A 21186-nucleotide genomic window follows, 5' to 3' on the forward strand; every position below is an offset into this window, starting at 1 on the left:
CTTGTACTGCTGCTCTTGCTTTTCTTCCTCATTTTTCTCTCTAATTTTTCAAGTTTACACCTATTTTTGAGGACTGGTTTACATCTGATTCCAACTGAAAGAGTTACCATCTACATTGAATTTCTCAGCCACCGAGGAGTCCTGATTTACAGAAATTTGATACAAGAGAGGAAAGGCATCTTTCAAACACACTTCAGAACACCAAGAGTCTTTCCAAAATTTGATACTTTCCCCATTTCCCAAGTTGTAACCAATTCCTTCCTCAAATAAATTAGTGTTCTTCATTATACCTGTCCAAATGGAGCTTATCCCTCTTGAAATAGGAGAATTGGATCTCCAATCACCCCAGTCCACTCCATATTTGTCCACAATCAGCTTTCTCCACCAAGCATTTCTTTCATTTGCAAATCTTCAAAGCCATTAACACAGGAGGGCAGAATTGAATTTCTTCAATTTTCTTATTCCCAACCCTCCAACTTCCTTAGGAAGACACACTTGACCCCAGTTTACAACATGAACCTTCTTCTCCTCCTCCCAACTTGTCATACAGATAGAGGGTGGGTTTCTAGTGTACTGAACATGTAAAATTTTGGCTACCACATCATATAGAGATTGGCAAGTCTAAAAACAGTGCCAAATTATTAAATTGCTTGTAGAACATGTAAAACTTTGGCTACCACATCATATAGAGATTGGCAAGTCTAAAAACAGTGCCAAATTATTAAATTGCTTGTACAGCTGAGATGCCAACTTCACAATTATGCCACCTCTAAAGCCTTACCACTACCACTGGTTCCAACAATAGCTACACTTTTCCCTGTCGGTACAACAAATGAGATACCATCAAGAATTTTTCGTTCTTTGAGGTACCTGCAGCAAACAAAAGAAAAAAAAAGTGTCAACCATCAATTGGCAGCAAAATCAAGAGTATAACAGAAAAACAAGAGTGGAAAATCAGAAAGTCCAATAAAATAAGGAAAAGGCATTATATGGGATATAATTCATCTCTTACCCAGAGAAAGAAGGAAAGTTACCGATGTGCAACATAGAGGAGATGACAATCAAAGTTAGTTGTGAATTACTTGGGCTTCAACCAAAGCTTATCTGTGTCTAGAGGAAAACACCAAAACCATTTTCCAGGGCTGCAACACATACAGGCATATCCCAAGCAAGGTTCAAAAAAAAATTTATGATAAGTAGCAAGGTTGAAAATTTCGCAACATATCGGCCCGTATCAACCAATACATATTGTATCTTTAAGGAGTCGTCACCAGAAAAATTACAAAATCCTTTGTGTCATGCCTTTTCGTCGTGCCAACCCCGTATCGGGGTGTATCAGGACCGTATTATAGCCGTATTGGGGTGTATTGGCTGATACAGTACGACTTTCCTGTAAGTGAAACAAATTCAAAACCTTTGAAAAAGAGGCTTCTAACTCTATCCAAAAGCCTTCTTTGTCTCCCAAACTCACCAAATCATCCCTACACATTCTTGGGTTGCAAGATCTTTAAAAAATCCCCAAAAACAACCTCCAAAACTCAAGATTTTTTAAGTTTTTCAAAAATTGCAAAAATAGGTGTTTTCAATTTATTTGATAATATGTTGCAATGTTTACTTTTTTTTTCTGGTTTTGATGCTTGGAAATGCTTCTATATACACCGATATACTCTTCTTGCGTTGAAAGTCCTATATTTTTTTGTACTTTAAATATATTTATGTAAGTTTTTGAAGAAAATTCAGAAAAATATAAAAATAACAAAAATATAAAATTCAGAAAAATATAAAATCATATATACATTGATGTACTCTCCTTGTGTCATAGACCTATGGGTGATCTACCATATCCATAGATCTAGTGAAATTTCTTGTAGAATATTTATTTCATTTATTTTTTGTAAAATATTTATTTTTTTAAATATTTATTTTTGTGAAATATTTATTTTTAAAACTTTTTGTAATTTTAGAATAAAAAATATTTATGTTTTCTAATTTTTTGTGTGATCTAACCATAATATTTACTATGTTGTAAATCTATGGATGATCTATCACATCCATAGAGTAATTTTTTTGTTACATTTTTTTTATTTTTGGAATAAAAAATAAAATAATTGTTTGAATAATAAATAAATAATTGTTAAAAAAATTACAGAAATTTTTCATTAAATAATTATTAGACTTATATTTCGTAGTTATAACCTTATTAGAGAATACCCTTATGTTCCCAAATGTTTATTATATCTTTTTTCATAATGATCATTAAAGGGTTTTATTGATGTATTTTTAATGTTATTGATGTATTTTTATGATTTATTGGATTATCTATAGTGTTTCTTTGTGTATCTTAATTTTTCGTCCGTATCCACGTGTATCCAAGGCGTATCCCGATACATCTCTTAAATTTGTCTTTCTGATACACTTGGCATTTCCAATACTCTAAACCTTGAAACCAAGCCAACCCAAGCTTTTGCATAGGTTGAGATTGAGTTTACTACTCCAACAAGGCCTACTGATGTGGACAGAAAAGCAAGATATATGCAGCACTTCAAGAGTACAACAATACAAAGTTGAAAACAACAAAAACACGTTGGATTCTTAGTAACAATGGTGTCAAGCTGGCCTCTTGCATGGACACACCATTAGAGGGATTGGAAGGTGCCAAATAGGTCGATTTCTCAAAACCGAAACTCCAAGTACTTGAAAACCCTAGTTGGGGATGAGTTGCTTCTCAAATAAGAAAGAAAGAATCAAAAAGACCCCCACAAAAATATCCCCTTCTCTTCTATAAGACTCAATGGCTTGCAGGAGAAGCCAACTAAAATATTTACACAAAAGATAACTTTTGTTACAAAAACACCAAATAGACCAAAATCTAATAGATGTGCACCCAACTACCCCTAACCAAAATCTAAATTATGAAATGAAGAAAATTACCCAAAAATAACTATTTGGAATCCTACCTCAAAACAAACAAGTTAGAACATTTTACATCATTTCTTTTCTTTCTTTTTTTTCTTTTTTATTGGGCTTATCACCTAGGCTAGAAAACTCAGGCTTAACCTAAACTCAAGTTGGGCTTGGATTGAGGCCTCAGATAGTCCAAGCCCATCCAAACCCACCAATCTGTATATTATGTATATTTGTATGTATATGTATATCTATACTATGTATTTATGGCATGTATATATGCATGTATATTGCATATATATAATATATCTAGTTTTTTATAATAATGCAATCTTTTGCTCAATTTTATCAATCACTTCTTGAAAAGCAGTAATTGCAGAAGTTCATGGGTGATCATCGGAGACTGTCAACTCTGGAAACCTACGACAAGTCCTAAATACTACAACGATGAGAAAGTCAATAGAAATCGGTTCAAAATCCTTTGAGTTCAACACAAAACCTTTCAAACAAGATGATTTTTAATTGCTTACAGAGAGAGGAAAGGGAGGTTGGACGAGAATATCCCTAAAAGTAGAGGAGACGACCTAGGTGAGAGATTTCCTCCGAGAGGTAATCTCCACGCAAATGGGATTAGTTAAAGAGCGTAAACACGCTCACAGGGGGAAGGTGTTATTAATTCAACAAAGTGAAAATCGTTGGGGTAGATTCATCCGTTCAAGTGTTTGGGAACTCAACAAAAAACAAAGGTCAATTTGCATCCCGAAAGAAGAAAAGAAGTTAGGTTGGAAGATTTTTTGCGAGGTGTTAGACTCTTTCATCCCTAAGCTTGGACCTTCAGCCTCTGAAACCCCGGCTGCTTTCCCATCACTGACGATTGGGCGGAGTAGAGTTGTGAAGGCTAGAGGTTCGGCCCCTATCTCTATCGCCACCCAAGAAAGACCATTTGCTTCTAGGAAAAATGCTTTTGTGTGCACCAGAACTGACGAATTGGGCTGGAACGAAATCGAACTCGGCCTCTCGGCAAACCTCCACTCTCCAACCCACATCCGTCTTTACCCTTTCTCTAGCAACAAAGTTGTGGGGTTCGCTCCTTCTAAAGACCTAGCTTTTGCTTGGGCTAGAATGGGGAGTCTCTACATGTACGGAAGTTGGGTGAAGCTAAACCGTTGGTGGCCAACTGTAAATGCAATTCCCGCAGATTTACTATTTGATGGATGGATCACCATTCATGGACTCCCGTTTCATTTGTGGAAGGAGGAAGTCTTCGAGCTGATCAGAAGTATGTGCGGAGGACTAGAAGAAGTTGATCCAAAAACAAAAAATTTGACTGATTTGAGGGAGGCTCGTCTGAAGGTGAAAAACCGAGGAATACACTCTATCCCTCGTTCAATACCAATCCTCGACAGGAACGTCTAGTTTTTTGCTTCGGTCATAGTGGAGAAGACAACCGAGTCAAATACCAAACTCGTTAAGTCATCTTGGAGCAACGGTACGCAAACCCGTGTGAGTTCTACGACCCCCGACCAACCAGGAGATGGGGCAGGCCGGTTACGTGCAAAGGAAGGAAAACATGTGGCGGGACCTAAAGGGATGGATGGAGTCAGGAATAGGCGGGCTTTTACTCTATCGGGAAAAAGAAAGAGAGAGGAAGCAAGAAAGTTTACCTTAAATAGCCAGATTAGGAAGCCTGTTCAAATTTCAAAAGGAGCCTCAGCTTGGAGGCTTAGCTCAGAGAAAGTGGGTTCTCTTTCGGGTTTGAATGAGCCACGTCAGCATAATATTGATCCGACTAGGAATCCTAGCCGTTTATCAAGCCGAACACAACCACCTCAAGTAGTTCGCACATGCCAAGATATTCACACGCATAGCCTCTCTTCGACTCCCACATACACTGGACGGGACTTCCCTGAACCCCCCCAAGCACAAAATCTCGCCAAAAAGAAGTGCTCCGGTCACCAACAATCGAGTACCCATCGTCAAGCTGGTCAGAAGAAGTAGAAGAGTTGGACTCAGATGAAGTTTCGAGCACCTACAAGACAGAGACAGAGGTTGATCCGTAGGAAGTGACGCTATCCAGAGCCAAAGCTCTCCTGGACGGGGGAAAGGAGTGGGGGTGTGTCGATTTGTTGGAAGAAGTCTGTTTAGTCGATCCAGAATATGGGATTCAGTTGCCTACTTACAGAAGCCATGAGGACAGACAAGGAAGAACTTCACCGCTCTCTTTGAACACAACCTCATCCAAATCTCGCTCTTATTCAAACCCTGGCTTTCCTTGTTCTTATTCAAACCTCGATTGTTCTTGTTCTTTTCTTCATTGTAGCTTTCCTTCATCTCACTATAGCCATTTGTTTACTTGTGATCCAGGTTCAGGCGACCGGCAATCCCAACCGTTGGACAATCCTAGATTTCACAATCGCAGTTCGGGTCCAAAGGAAACTTCACTGGTCATAGCAAGGGCCAAAGCTACAGCAAGCCAAGAAAAGGAGAAACAGAAAATATCTGAAGTCATAGAGATGGAAGGGGAACTAGGAATTCACTATAGCGGAACCAATGGGATTTTGAGCTTGGAAAGAAAGAACACAAAGGAAGATAGTGAGTCCAAGGAAGTAATCGGTATAAAGAAAGGAAAAAGAAAGGGAATCAATAGGGAATTAAAGCGTTTGCAATGGGGGATAAGGGGCCAGAATGCAGATAGCAAAGGGGAAGAGAGTAGAAGATTAAGGGAAAGCCAGCTAGAGTTAACAAATGAAGATATTGAGCTGGAACGTAAGGGGGTTGGGTGGTGATGTAAAGAGAAGCATAGTGAAAGACAAGTTGAGAAGAGAGAATCCCGACATAATCCTCTTGCAGGAAACAGAAAAAGAATCCGTGGATAGGAGATTGGTAATATCAATTTGGGGAACAAAAGGCAGAAATTGGGCAGCCCTTCCGACCACAGGCACCACAGGAGGGATTATCATAATGTGGAGAGAATACGTAGTATCCGGAGTAGAAATAGAAAAAGGTGATTGTAGGTGTTCAAGACTGCTATCAGTCTTGATCACTAAGAAACTTCAGGTTCGAAGAGAAGAGAAAGTGGAGGAGAGAGAATGGTGAGAGAGCAGTAGAACACAGTTTTGAGGAGAAGAACAGAATCTCAATATTCTGCCGCCGCCACTTTAATTTAATATTTATATGTTATGCTAGTTACATGAAAGGACACGTCTGCCCTTGGTGTTTATATCATAACACATAACAACATAAAACTGAAAGAGTAAATAACAACTAAAATAACAGAATTATAAATCGACCACAGCTGTGACTAGATACATTCTACCCTACGGACAAAGTGGGACCACAGCTGTGGGACCCACATCAATGTTCTCTACAGTGATTTCACGATTTCAATCCTGTTCAATAACAAGGAAGATGATTTTACTTGGATCCTAACTGCGATTTATGGTCCAAACACCCCCTCAAAGAGGAACCAGTTTTGGGAGGAGTTGGATTCCTTTCATGAACAGGCAGACATCCCCTGGGTTGTGGGTGGGGATTCAGTTATGAGCACTCAAACGGGAAAAGAGTAAACAGAAGTATGAGGGCTTCTCCAATTTTATTTCTAGACACAGGTTGCATGACCTTCCCTTAAGAAATGATAATTTCACCTGGTCCAACATGCAGGAGAATGCTTTAAGGTGCAGACTAGACAGATTTTTAATCTCCCCAGAATGGGAAGATCTATACCCTTTCACCTTTCAAGAGATCAGGCCCCGATGCATCTCTGACCATTGACCAATTGCTCTCACCACAAATTTGAAGCTTCAGGGAAAAACCACTTTCAGATTGGAAAAATTCTGGACTGAGCACAAAGATTTTTCCAAGAAGGTGGCAACCTGGTGGGAGGAATGCAAAGTGGAAGGCTGGCCAAGTCACAGATTTATGGAAAAGCTAAAGTATGTAAAAAGGAATATAAAAAGGTGGGGGAAAGAGGAATTTAAAGCTCTAAAGGAAGAGAAATCTCTCCTATTATCAGAATTAGAAGACCTGGACCAAAAGGAGCAAACCGGCCAGTTAGAGGAGAGTGGCAGAAGAAGGAGAAGCACTTTAAGGCAAGAATGGGAAAAGGTGGTAAGGCACGAAGAAGTGTATTGGAGACAAAGATTAAGGATCAAATGGCTGAAAGAAGGAGATAAAAATTCCAGATTCTTTCACATATACGCTTCTGGAAGGAGGAAAAGGAATCACATCTCAAAAATAAAAATCGAGCAAAGAGAAACGGAGGATCCCGAAGAAATCTCTGAAACCCTGGTAAGTTTTTTCAAAGACTGAAAGTACAAACTCTCATCAAAGCTCTTGGGAAGGCTCAAAAATTTCAAAGACAAGTAAAATCTGGTTAGTAAAGGAATTTCAAGAACAAGAAGTGATAGAAGCAGTCTTCAATATGGACGGAGACAGGGCACCAGGGCCAGACGGATTCCCTCTTTTCTTCTATTAGATTTGCCGGAATACCATAAAACAAGATCTGCTAGAGGTCTTTAAAGATTTTTACCAATCGGCCATAGTGAATAAGGGAAATAACTCCAACTTCATATGTTTGATCCCAAAAAAGCAAGAAACTCCTAAAGTGAAAGATTTTAGACTAATCAGTTTAGTGGGAAGTGTTTACAAAATTCTAGCAAAGGTGTTGGCTAGGAGATTGAAGGAAGTTCAAGGTGAGATCATCTCGCCTAACCAATTTGCATTTGTAAAAGGAAGGCAAATTGTTGATAGCATTCTGATAGCAAACGAATGCGTGGAAGAGAGGAAAATGAATGGTAAGCTGGGGATGATTGTGAAGCTAGACTTGGAAAAAGCATACGACAAAGTGGATTGGGAATGTCTATTAGAAACCCTAAGGCTAATGGGGTTTGGAAGAAGATGGATTCAGTGGATGGGGGGATGTGTTAAATCCACGTGGTTCTCAGTTCTAATCAATGGACAACCTAAAGGCTACTTCAAGGTTAGTAGGGGTTTAAGGCAAGGATGCCCCCTTTCCCCCTTATTTTTCACTCTTATAATGGAAATTTTCAGCCAACTGGTGAAGAAGGCAAATCTGTTAGGGTTGGTGAGGGGTTTTAAAGTTGGAAGAAATTCAATTCAGATGGCACACCTTCAATTTGCAGACGACATTATGATGTTTTTAGAGGCCAAAGAAGACAATGTTGTCAACTTGAAAAGGATCATAATCTGTTTTGAATGGATTTTGGGGCTTCGAGTTAACTTTTCTAAGATCAGTATTGCATGGATGAATATAGCAAATGCCCAATCCCTAAACAATTTCAAGGAAAATCTTGGCTAAAAAGTTGAAAGCCTCCCTTTCTATTATCTTGGAATGCCTCTTGGAGGAAACCCGAAGACACAAAGCTTTTGGGATCCTGTTATAGAAAAATGTGAAAAAAAACTGGCCACGTGGAAAAGGGACTACCTGTCCAAAGGTGGGAGACTCACCCTAATCAAAGCCTCTTTGACAAATCTGCCCACATACTATCTCTCATCCTTTCGAATGCCAACCAAATTTGTCAATCAGCTGGAAAGACTTCAAAGAAATTTTCTGTGGGAGGGAAGTGGGGAAAAGGGATCCCATCTTGTGAATTGGTCCCAAGTGTGCAACTCTAAGGAGGAAAGTGGTTTGGGAATAGGTCATTTGAGAGAAAAAACACAGCTCTTCTGAGCAAATGGCTGTGGAGATTCCCTCATGAACCGGATGCCCTTTGGACTGAGGTCATCAGCAGCAAGTACGGGAAACATGCAAACAGTTGGGATTGCAGGCTGCACTTGAATCGGATCAAGGACATAAACCCTTGGAAAGGTATACTCTCGACCTACCAAAATTTCATTTCCTTTATCAGGTACAAAGTGGGAAATGGGGATAAAATAAAATTATGGACTGATGTTTGGTGGGGTGACTCTACTATGGCTGAATCTTTTCCTCGTCTCTATAGCCTTACCCGAAATAAAGAAGCTCCCATCTCCCTTGTCCTATCCTCTCATCTCTCCCAGTTCAACTGGAACCTAGACATTAGAAGACCTTTGACAGAAAATGAGCTTGAGGAAATATCTAGATTCCTTTACACTCTCAGAGAAGTGTACCTTTCCCCAAACACCCCTGACACTCGAGTCTAGACCCTACACCCAGCAGGTAAGTTCTCAACCAAATCTTTCTTCAGGGCTCTAATCAAGAAGAATTAGGTATCTCATCTTTTCCCGTTTAAGACAGTCTGGTGCACACGCATTCCCTCCAGAGTTTGTTTTTTTGCATGGGAAGCCAGTCTGAAGAAGATCAGCACTATGGATCTTCTCCAGAAAAAGAACCAAGGAAGGTCCTGTCTATCCCCTCATGCTTTCTGTTTGTGTTTAAAAGCCAGGGAATCAGCCAATCACAATATGATCCACTGTGAGGAAACCAGAAAATTCTGGAGTTTCTTCCTCAACCTTTTTAATTTTAGTTGGGCTTTCCCTGAAAATGTGATAGACTGTCTCAGACAATGGGCAGCAAGAAGTTTAAGCAAAAGAGGAAGGATCCTTTGGATTTCCGTAGTACATGCCATCCTATGGAGAATTTGGGAAGAAAGAAACAACCGAATCTTCAACAATAGAGAAAGGAACTTCGAGGAGCTTGTCTATCATCTCCCATAGAATCTCCGTTTGGACCGCCAGCTCAGAGTACTTTAAAGGGGTTCCTTTTTCTGACCTCCAAAGAAATGCTGCAGAATTTCTGTTCTCCGAACACCAATCCTTAATCCTCCCTTCCCCACATTCTCCTATGACGGAAGGGGAGATAACCTTGTACTTTGATGGAAGCGCATTTGGAAACCCAGGTGAAGCAGGAATCGGTGGAATTTTCAGAAGAAGAGATGGTACAGTTATTTGGGCTTTCAGTGGACCAATAGGGATAGCCTCTTCAACAAAGGCTGAAATTATGGCAGCTCTAACTGGAATCAGGATAGCAAGAGGTCTGGGTTTTCAGAACATCACCATAAAAGAAGATTCAGCAAAGACAATCAGGTGTCTAGCTGATCATGGCAGTGGGCCATGGGTGTTAGCACAGTTTTTGACTGAAGCAAGGGATATCCTTCTCAACCTAAATGCACAGCTGGGGTGGATCCCCAGGGAGCTAAACACTGAAGCGGATGGCCTAGCAAATGCTGGTGTTCACAGGGATGTCTTATTCAGTGATAGTTCCCTATGTACAATTATTCTTTAAGGAGACTGTTTTGGGCTTGATTATAATAATACCTAGTTATTTACAATATGTATATGATTAACCTAAACTAAACCCATTCACAAACATGTACACATATATGCATTCAAAAATCCCTTCAAATCCAACCAACCAACCCAGGCCAGCCCAAGCCCAAGTTGCGTTGGGTTAGCTCTAGTTGCACCCATGGTTCACAATTTTAATATCAATGGACATTTTGCCATATAGAGATGTCGAAATTTCGAGAATGTTTCCCTATGATATTTGGAAAATCTAAGAAAATTTGAGGAAATTTTCTAGAAACATGGAATAGGAATAGGTTAATAATAAACCGTCAAGGTATTGTTAGAAGTATGATAGCACATTTAAGGTTCAAAAAACCATAGCGAACAACTATATAAATAAAATAAGATTATATTAAGAGACTTAATGGGCATGTTTCTCTTTGTCTCCCTTTTAGTCTTTTAGCCATCTTCTCTTCATTTTATGTCATTTACTTGCCATTTTGACTTTTGTCTTTTTTGTTACTATATGTTTTCATGAGATTGAGAATCTGCTTTTATAGTTGTGTGCATTTTTCTTTTTATTTTGAACTATAGTGACTTAGTAAGTGAACCATATCAAAATAGTAAGCCAATCATCCAATAACCAGTTCTCCATTGATTTCTTTGGGAAAACATTTAAAAAAATATCATGATTTTAATGGAATATCATAAAAATTTTAATAATATTCTAAAATTTTTAAACCATAAATGCATAATCTATCAACAAAATTTGAAATATCACCAACATATCAGTAAAATAAGGAAAAAAAAGATTCTCAAAAAAAATTCATGTCACTACCTAGCAAAATGGGGAGATAGATTTTAATGAAACACCGCTAAATCTCATTGATATTGCAAGCCCTGGTTGGACCTAGTTTAGTAAATTCAACCTTGACCCCATGTTGGACCAGGCCTAAACCTGAGGTTTGATCTTAAGATTGGACCAGGGTTGACCGTCAACCCAACCCAGCCAGTCAAATTGCACCCCTACCATTTCCCAAGCATAGCATAGTTTATAAGCTATAGTCTACCTAACCCACCTTCCCTCTTATTTTTTCCCATAGTGCTCCATTTTATTAAGTGATCTCTTTTAGAATCCCCTAGTTCCCAAAGAAATTATCTCATTAATTTCTCCAGCTATTGGCAATTTGGCACTAGCAATCTAAACATTAAGTTAAAGTAAGCCAGTAAGTTAGCAAGGGTGGACATTATTAGGGTTATTATTCCTCCTGAGAAGAAATAATTCCTTTTTCATATAGCCAACTTTTTGAAAAACTTGTTCAGGAGAGGGTTCCAAAACTAGATGATCCAGGGTTTCCTTCCAGTGGTAAGTTGATAACCAAAGGTAGCATAGGGCCATTCAAAAAGATGACAGCCTCTAGATTTTTTGGGGCTATTTTTCTTTTTTGTTTTCTTTTGATTCAACCTGGTTTCAATATTTGGAAGAGTACATCTTTTGGTGATTATTGCATTTTTTTTCTGAACTTTCTGGGTTTGGGGGCTGTTTTGATCAGTCCAAAATCTGATCTGGTTTCAAATATTTTTGGATGGCAGAAAATTGCTAATCGTTGTTTAGGGGGATTAACTCCGAATCTGGCCATTTCCCCTTACATTTTAGATCATTTTTCTGGTCCCTTTTATCACCATTAACTCAGTTTTTTTTATATTTTTTTTGGATCTGGACAAGAAGCCCAAGAAATGTGGGCTATATGGGATGCCAGTTAGACCTTTCTGTTGGTTTTACATATAAAACTACTGCTCAAGTGTTTACACATCTGTGTACGCTTTAAGATTCGATATGATAGATTTAGAGCAAGGGGAAGTATTTTTACTGAACCTTGATAGAACAAACTACTCAATGTGGATATTTCACTTTCATTGTTCAAGGGAAAAGTCAAATTCTGTGGGTATGTTGATGGATCAGAAGTTCAATCAAACACCAAGGACAGTTTTTTCTTTGTAAAGGTCTATCACCTAGACAACTAGGCAACTAGTCAATCCACTATTATCAAGAATCACCTAGACTCCTTGACAATGGTGCGAAAAGCATACCAAAGTAGTTCAACAATATGTCATACAGCCAAACATTCACAACAAGGTACTTCCTGATAAATAAATAATTAACCAAATAAAGAAAAGGTCGGTTTCTACCCGAAGTGTACATTTTCAAATTCAATGCTTCCTCCTCTCAATGTTAGTGGTTTTGCATCAGGTCTAACTCCAATTTCAGGCCTCTCCTACAGAATTCATCAAAAGAACTTAAAGAGAACATTAAGAGATAAATATAAACTATGATAAACCATTGGAACAGGATACAAGTTAGACATAGAATAAAAATTAAATTGATGGAATGACAGAAGGCATTTAACTCTCAATAGCAATACAAAGTGTAAATGTAACCAAAATAGCAATAACCTTAAAAAAAAAAAAAAAAAAAAAACTCTATGCCTTCCTTTCTAAGCATATTTTAGGGGGCCATACTTAATTAGGGGCAGAAGTGTAATTTGCAATAGTTTGATAAGTATATATAAAGCAGCCAACTGGGAGAGATCTAATAATTTAATCTCTTACCCATTGGCTATAAGACAACACCTTACAACCACAACCAAGACAAACTTCTATTGAGAATTAGACACCTGTCACACCTCTTCATTGGTTGCTTGATTCTGAATTCGCTGACAACCATAAATCCCCCCTTTCTCAAAAACATCATAAATCCTCCACTTTATCCACCTATTCTTGCCTGTCTTGTTCATCATTCCACATCTCTCCTCCTTACCCTACTTTGGACTTCTTCATCCTCTCTTCCTTCTTGCTCCTTTCAAATTCTTCAAAAGCTCTTCTAACAAATGCCTCTCTGATGCAAAAGAACAAACCTAAGCTCTTGCCAACCTTTACATTCCTATCAACCAAATTCTCAACCTCCACACTTCCTATCTTGTCCACCTTTTTTTTTCTAATAAAACCTCACCATCTCTCTTCTCTTCTTTTCCACCATCCTTTTCCTTTTCCTTCTCCCTTGGCCCTTCGTTTATCTCTTGATCCTCCTCAGGTGCAGCCAGTAACGAGAACTCCAAACTTGTGGACACTTGAGGCCCGTGAACCCACCCCTGAAGAACTACTTTGTTCAAAAATTTTCTTCCTTTTTCTTATAAACTCTTTCATATTTGTTTTCATGGCCTGTCCCAACCAGACCTTTTTTAAATGACATAAAATTTTAATAGCATGCACTAAATGAGTTTTGCTTGAACCTCAAGCATTCTTCAACACCTCCAAATCGGATTCAGCAGCCAACCCACTACCACCTTGGAGTCTCCTAATAGTAAGCTCTCCACCCAAAGTTGGTTAGCAATCTGTAGGCCTTGTACAGCTGCTAGTATTTCAGCCCTTGTTGAGTCTCCAACTCCCACTGGACCTGAGAATAAAGAGATAATGTTGCTGTGCATGTCTGTCAAAACCCCTCCAATGCCTTAGGGCCCTGGGTTGCCTTGGCTACTACCATCAAAATTCAGCTTTACAACCCCTTCTGGAGGAGGTGTCCACCTTGCTTGTATTCTAGTATTCTTAGAGGCTGTGGATGCCACCGCTGCCCAACCCCTTCAAATATCATAATAGGATTAATCCACAAACAAATAAGAAGTTTTCAGCCAAGAGATGGTCCTTGTTAAGATACTCTCCTTAACTTCCTCAGGACTCCTTTCTTTTTCTTGGAAAATGCTGGCATTCAGTTCTTCCCAAGTAGTCCATACCATAGTTGCTCTACATTTCCACATCAGTTTTCCTCTCTTCATTGGAAAGCAAGTTCCACCTACACCAAAATCCAAATATCTGCAGTAAAAGAGCAAGATAGCAGAAAGTGGTAATAGTCCTCATTCTGCACTTTACACATTGTACACACCAGTCTGGGGATAAGCACAAATAAGGTTTCTTCTTTTGTATGTTATCCAAAGTATTACTCTTACCATGATTAACCTCCCAACAAAAGACTTTTTTTTTCACCAAGGCACAAACTCTTTTAACTGGATTGAGATGGCCCTTGACTCTTTCTCTATCATCCATTCTTTATGTTCCTAAGCTTCTTTTCAATCTCATGTCTGTATATTAACCAAGTCTAAACTGTTCAATCACATCCCCCCCCCATGTTTTTCAAGATACAAGATGGAAATGAAGATTGATGGAGAGAGCATGAAGTTGATGGGTTGTATGATCTCTAAGGTGAAGGACCAAAAGTGGCACTTCAATCCTCTTTCGCACCCTTCTAGTGGTTCTAGTGCCATTGCAAACTTGGTCATACTTCTCTTCAAATGTTGGAGTTGTTGGTTCCATCCTTGAGTCATGTCTCTTCTTTGGAGTTGAGACATATCAACTAGGTAAACACTATCAAGTGTCTTTGAGTCCTAGAGTTGTTATTATTTATTAGAGTCTTAAGTCCTTTTTCTTTTGTTCATTCAAATATTTGGGGTCCTATTAAAGTTGAGTCCTACAATGGTTTCAAGTATTTTGTAATCTCCATTCATGATTACTCAAGAAAGACATGGATTTATCTTTTAAAAGAAAAGTTATAAACTGTTAACAGATCCATTTCCAGTTTCAAGTTTAGACCTTCCAATTCCATCAATGAAAGGTAAAAGAACTTGCACTATTCATCTTATCTATAGTTTTGTATCTGTTGAACATTCATCCCCATCCTATAAATAGTTAGTCACATTGTTATCCTCTATTTCTATTCCTATGACTATTCAAGGAGATCCAGTCTCACCTAGTTGGAAGAAAGCAAAGGAGGAGGAACTATATTCTCTAGTAGACAATAGTACCCAGGAACTTGTTTCCCTTCTTTGAAGCAAGGCTCAAATTTAAAAAAAAAAACAAAATAAACTCAAAATAAATTAAGAAAATATAAAAAACAATATTAATAAAAAATGCAAACTTAATTTTAAACTAAATAATTTAAAAATCTCATTAACTCAAATTAAAATACATAACCATAACATACAAAACATATTCAAAGTGAAAATGCAAACTATAAAATCAAACATTGCATATATATAACATATTTTTGATAAATTAGCATATATAACATATTCAAACATGTCAGTGTTTCAATTTTGTTTATTTCTTTCCTAACTATATTATTTCAAATAAATAATATGATGGTAAACATATTTCATTCCTATTTCTATGATCCACCTTTGTAACAAGCCCCTTGAAATGTGCCTAATTCTATAAACATATTTCATTCTTAGGCAAGATGCAAACCCTAAAAGCAGACATTTAGAAATAGTTGCCAAGATGAAATGTGCCTAACAAGCCCCTTGTTACAAGCCCCTTTGTAACAAGCACCTCGCTTATGCGTCCAAGCGAACTTTTTAAACCACTGGGTTATACACTCAATTCTTGCAGATGGAAGTGTAGAACACCTTAAAGACTAGTTGCCAAGGGATACATTTAGAAATATGGGGTAGATTATTTTCAGGCATTCTCTCCAATTGCAAAGATTAGTTCAATATGTGTACTTATCTCTTGAAACTATGTAGATTCACCACTCCACTAGCTTGATATCAAAAATGCCCTTCTTCATGGTGATCTACATGAAGACAATTAAATGGAGCAACCACCAGTTTTATCGCTCATGGGGAGGCTGATAAAGTGGGTACACTATGGACAGAAATTTATGGGTTGAAGTAATTTCTACAAACTTGGTTTGGCTGATTTAGTGAAGTGGAGAAAAATTTGGGATCTAACAACACAATGTTGATCATTCTATCTTCAATCATGATTCAGCAACAAAAAAGATCCTTCTAGTGGTGTATGCTGATGATAATATGATATTGTCATCACAAGGAGTGATACTCAAGGAATAGGAAAGATAGAAAAGGTTCTTGCAAAAAAACTTTTAGACAAAAGATCCTGTCAAGTTGAAGTACTCCTTAGGCATTGAAGTAGCAAGATCACAACATGGCATCAAGTTGAAGTACCTTTTAGGCTAATTTTATTTGTTTCCCATATAAAAAAAAAATTATAGTTTCCTCAGAAATGGTTGATGAAGTTGCACTGAAGTTATATTAGAAAAGTAAAAACAGATATGTTTTATGGAAGAAAACGAAATGTGCCCATATTTTTTGTAGTTTCTTGTATGACCATTTTTTGTAGTCAAATTCCATGATCAAGAGGCTGTAATTAAAACTATCAGGGGAGTTTTTTGAAATCAAACTATAAATCCTTGCTAGTGATGAAAATGCAGACATTAGAAGGGACAAAATGTAATTACAAGTTTACTTCAGGGGAAAGAATAAAAAAGCACCTCAAGTAATTGAAACAATGATTTCATGTCAATAAGACTCTGTCTGGTCTCTCGGTACACACTCCCAAGGAAGTTGAGAGGAAGAGATAGCTGGAAGAGAAGTCCATTTACCATAACCTGTGCATTCCAAAATTATGATTTAATTCTCACAATCATTGTTAAAACACAAAAAAAAAAGTATCCTGCGATAAATTCTGAAAGAGCTAGAAGTTAAATGAGTGAGCATTACCAAATCACCAACAGTCATCATGCCATTCACAATTCCATGTGAGCATAACACCATTGCCGTTGATAGAGCCATGCTAAATATCACATTTTGGCCGAAGTTCAAGAGAGCAAGACTACTTTGAGTTTTTAAAGAAGCATCCTCATACCCTGAAGAATAGCATTACCATATGAGTAAACATAATTATAAAAATAATACAAATATCGTGCTACAGCTCTGTCATTTTGTTAAAGATTGCCAAAGTGACAGAATTTTGACCATGGAAATTAAATCCGAATATTCAGTAATATGAATAACAAAAACATGATCCAATTTCAGACTAAGATGAACTAGCACTAATGCAAGGAAAATAAAACCTTTCAGGATTCAAAAAAAGAATAGCAGTAGATGACGTAGACAAGAGGTCCAATATCATCAAAACTTACTCTTTAAAAATTCATCATACTTCTCAGCTTCAAAAGCCTCATTGTTGAAATATTTGACAGTCTGAAAACAAAAAAAAAAAAAAAAAACAGTGCATGAGGAATAAGAATCATATTCATAAAGAAGAAACAACAAATTTGATATAATAGAAAGAAAAGTATATAACATGAAACAGTAAATACAGACAAAGGTACCGCCTCGCTCACCTCATAATTTATAAGTGAATCTATTGCTCTTGTGCTTGCATCATTATCAGCTTTATTCATGACCTGCCTAAACTTAGTCCTCCACTATGAAGGACAACAAAAACCTTTAGCAAAAATGATAACCCTGATCCCATACTTTACAAAAATAGAAGAAGAAGAATAAAACCCAGTTGATCCTTAGTCTACATAAAAAAAAAAAAAAAAAAGAAAAGAAAAAAGACTAGTAGCAAGGACCCTATTCTATTCTGAAAGATAATAGATTTACCAATTAAATTAAACTCCAATGTTATGAGGTAGTATTGAATGCTTACCTGTGTCACAGTTAGGGTAAAAATAACATATGCAGCAACGGATAAAGATGTAATCCATGCAAAAGATGATCCAAACTTGTATGCCAGAATACCTGACACCATAGATATCTGAAAAAGTTTGTGTTAAAACTCAAACCTTTCTTATTGTCAGTCAGCAGAATAAAAATTTATTCATCAAATAAAAATGATCAAATGAACTTGGTGGAGGCTGATCCAGTTAGGGATGTTTGGGGTAAGCCTGTACCAAGGGCTGAAGCATTTGCTTGGTTGATTGTGAGAGGTTGCATTCTAACCCAGGATAACCTAAAGCTCAGAGGTCTGCAGTTTTCAAGTATATGTGTGCTGTGTTGTGCTGGTGAGGAAGATGTGTCTCACATTTTGCTTCATTGCAGCTTTTCATATCCAGTTTGGTCCTATTTCTTCAAGTTTTTCAAGGTGGACAGGAGCCCTTTGGCAGATCCAACTGAAATTTTTAGTTGTTGGCCAAGAACCCGAGGTGGAGTTAAAGTTATGATCCTCTATACATGTATTCCCTTTGCTGTTTGCTGGGAAATATGGAAGGAAAGAAATAGAAGGATCTTTGAGGAGAAAAAGAAAAGTATGGAAGAGATGGTAGCTGTTATTAGTTCGACAGTTATTGGTTGGGTGCTTTTGCTTCCAGAGTTCCAAGGACTGCGGAAAAAATACTTTGGAGCTGAATTTTGGACTTCTCTGAATTCTTAAAAGGAATGCTGAGATCTGTTTTGATAGAAGTGTTGTTTTTGCTTTTTTGTGGTCTTACATTACTGTAATCTGCTGGGGGTGACATCTTTTCACCTAGTTACGATGCACTGTTTTTTCCTTTTAGCAATAAAATTTCTTTTTAATTTATCTTCAAAAAAACTTGTTTTCCCACTTCCTATGGACTTAGTTTTTCTGTGCAAATAAAGTTTCTGGAGTAACTTTGGTAGAGCAATGACTCATTTTGTTCCAAATTCCCAAGAATCTACTCCAACTTAACTACTTAACCAAAATTCAAAACCATCTCCAAGCATACATACATCACTTCTTCAGGTATCATCACCTAGGATCTTGGCTTTAGAAGATGGTTGAGGGTCATGAGTCCATTGTGGCTTTGACTATCAGTAACCGTTTGACAAGGATCTTCCTTACACTTACCCCTTCTAGTTCCAATTAAAGAAGTGGCTTATGAATCAAATGGGATTTGTGGCACAATTCTTAGGGATTTGATCTTATTCTCCAATACACCTTTGGTGTTTCAGTGATAGCATTTTGATACAACCCCACCCAAGATAAGTAATGTAAGATGAGGAGTTCTACTAGGATAAACGTGGTGGGAAGAGGAGGGAGAATTAAGGATCTGAATTATGAGAAGAAGAGATTCAGATCTGAAATAGATAAGACAGATTGCACCTTTAGGGTCTGTTTTCTTCTTGACAAATGGCTGAGAAATATGAGATATGCTTTAAACATTCCATTTTCCAGTGTTTTTTAGCAAGTAAACATGGGATGGACCAAGAAACTAATGAACAAGTTTTCTCAAAAGCCAGGACGCAGGGTCATACAAAACCAATGTGACCCCAGTGAGAAGGGAAGTGGAGAGAGAAAAAAGGTGAGGTCATCTTACTGCTTGACAGCCAAACATAGCTCAAACGGTCAACCGATTGGTGCTTCTCAACCATTGTGAAAGCAACCACCAGATCCAGGATTTTCATAGATCTCTCAACTATATTCATGTATTTTTATTTTCATTTTTAGAGATCCAAGCACGACCAAAAGAGAGGCATCACCACTGTGGCTGCCATGGTTTCTGATGACCATGGTCAGCCTCCGGCAAGTGATTTAGGTTTTCCTTCTTTTAAGTCTTTGATCTGTTCATTTGCTCCCTTAAATCTGCTCATAGAAATTGATCTGAGTTTCCTCTTTTTTCTGTTAAATATGATTATTTTCTCACTTATTCTGACATAGAAACTGATCTGGGTTCCCTTAATTGATCAGTTTACTGTTTTCCAAAATCTCTATTTCTTCAATATTGATTATTGATCATTCTTGGTGGAGAGAAATCAGCAAATTCCTCTATCATCAAAAGTCAGTATCCATGGCAGATTTCTGATAAGATTTTTGTTGAAAAATATTTGAACTCATTCTATTAGATACATAGTTGAATCATTTGATGTATTTCCACGAAACCAGTGTAGGAGATTATTACTGTTAAAGATGTGGCAATTCGTCCTGATTCTGATTCTAGTCTCTTAATTGATCTGAATTTCTGGTGCATATTAATCTTCTGTAATATGGACTGAATTAGAATTGGATGAGTTTTGTAGTTGAACCATTTGCACTTCTCTCTTCATGAAGTAGTTTGAAGTTGGAATTAGATGGTACATGGTACTTGAAATAATTGGTATTATTTATGTTCTCATCTCATAATGTTCAATATATCATCAGTATCTATTCAAGAAACTACTATAAGGATGATGTCTCTTGTAGTCTGCAACTCTGCATTATGCATTCTCATCTATCTCATTCAGTAACAGGAGACTAAAATATTCTCATTCTGTGTTCTCATCTCATTACAATACAATACACACAATGCATTGTATTTAGGAATAGGCAAAATAGAGTTGCCTCCTCACGTGTAGTTTCACTTGGTCAAGCATTGTTGTAATGGTTCTAGATAGATTTTTATGAAATAATTCCTCCTCCTATACCTACTCAAGTGGCCATAAATGGCATGAATACAGTGTCAAAAATGACCAGGCCATAGACTACATGAAGTAAAAGTTAGGTGTGAAGGTTATTAATGCATTTAGACATTCTTTTATCATGCAACAGTGATTTATGTAGATTCTCTACGTCCACTTTTTCCTTATCACCTACCATTTTCCTTACTAGAGCAACTGCCAAAATCCAAGGTCAACAAAATTTTCCTTCCTCCACAAGGTGAATCAACTCACTCTGAATCTCCAAGAGCTCTCGCCTGAACTCAACACTAAAAACCTCTCCAACAGAAAACGGTGGTGTGGCTTCCTTACATTTCCAATCCAACTTCTTCGCTGCAGCAGTGCAGCTACATGCCAGATGTCACCACTCACCAGACAACTTTGAGGGACAAAAATATCCCTTAAATCCCTTTCTCTTGTAAACCTTCTTAAAGATCCTACAAGGGCCACCACCCCAGAGACCCAATTTAAGCCAAGGAAAATATGCACAACATGAATCAAACAGCCACTTTTAGAGATCTTAAATCTCTTCACAGTGCTGCTCTTTCATTCCTCTACAGATAGCACCAGGCCTTTTTTATCGTTAATTTTCAATTTCATTAATTAGGGAAAAGGTATGGTATGTACAGATATGAATTACAAAGGAAATAATGCTATTCAGCCTAAAATTGTTTAGTTAGCTTGAAAAGAAGGGGTTTCAGCTTGGCTAGTTTCTGCTATATGTCAGAAGAGCAAGAAGAGACAGTCTACCACTTATTTTATTCTTGCAAGGTTTTTTTATCAATATTTTATTCCTGCAAGGTTGCTGGTTTCATATGGAAATTTTATT

General features: G+C 37.5%; 1 protein-coding gene across 1 annotated transcript in view; it reads right to left on the bottom strand.

Annotated features, from left to right (window-relative positions):
* ABCB25 (ABC transporter of the mitochondrion 3) overlaps positions 1–21186 on the bottom strand; it is a 97742-nt gene that overhangs the window by 48673 nt on the left and 27883 nt on the right. Inside the window, exons 7-13 of the mRNA XM_010253469.3 lie at positions 17635–17742; positions 17324–17407; positions 17120–17180; positions 16698–16843; positions 16469–16585; positions 12319–12404; positions 782–870 (exon numbers count right to left, since the gene is read on the bottom strand). Of these exons, the coding sequence (XP_010251771.1) occupies positions 782–870; positions 12319–12404; positions 16469–16585; positions 16698–16843; positions 17120–17180; positions 17324–17407; positions 17635–17742 (691 nt within the window). The remainder of the gene's footprint in view (positions 1–781; positions 871–12318; positions 12405–16468; positions 16586–16697; positions 16844–17119; positions 17181–17323; positions 17408–17634; positions 17743–21186) is intronic.

This window comes from Nelumbo nucifera, chromosome 7, assembly GCF_055504915.1.
Source record: "Nelumbo nucifera cultivar China Antique chromosome 7, China Antique-T2T, whole genome shotgun sequence".
NCBI classification, from domain to species: Eukaryota; Viridiplantae; Streptophyta; class Magnoliopsida; order Proteales; family Nelumbonaceae; genus Nelumbo; species Nelumbo nucifera.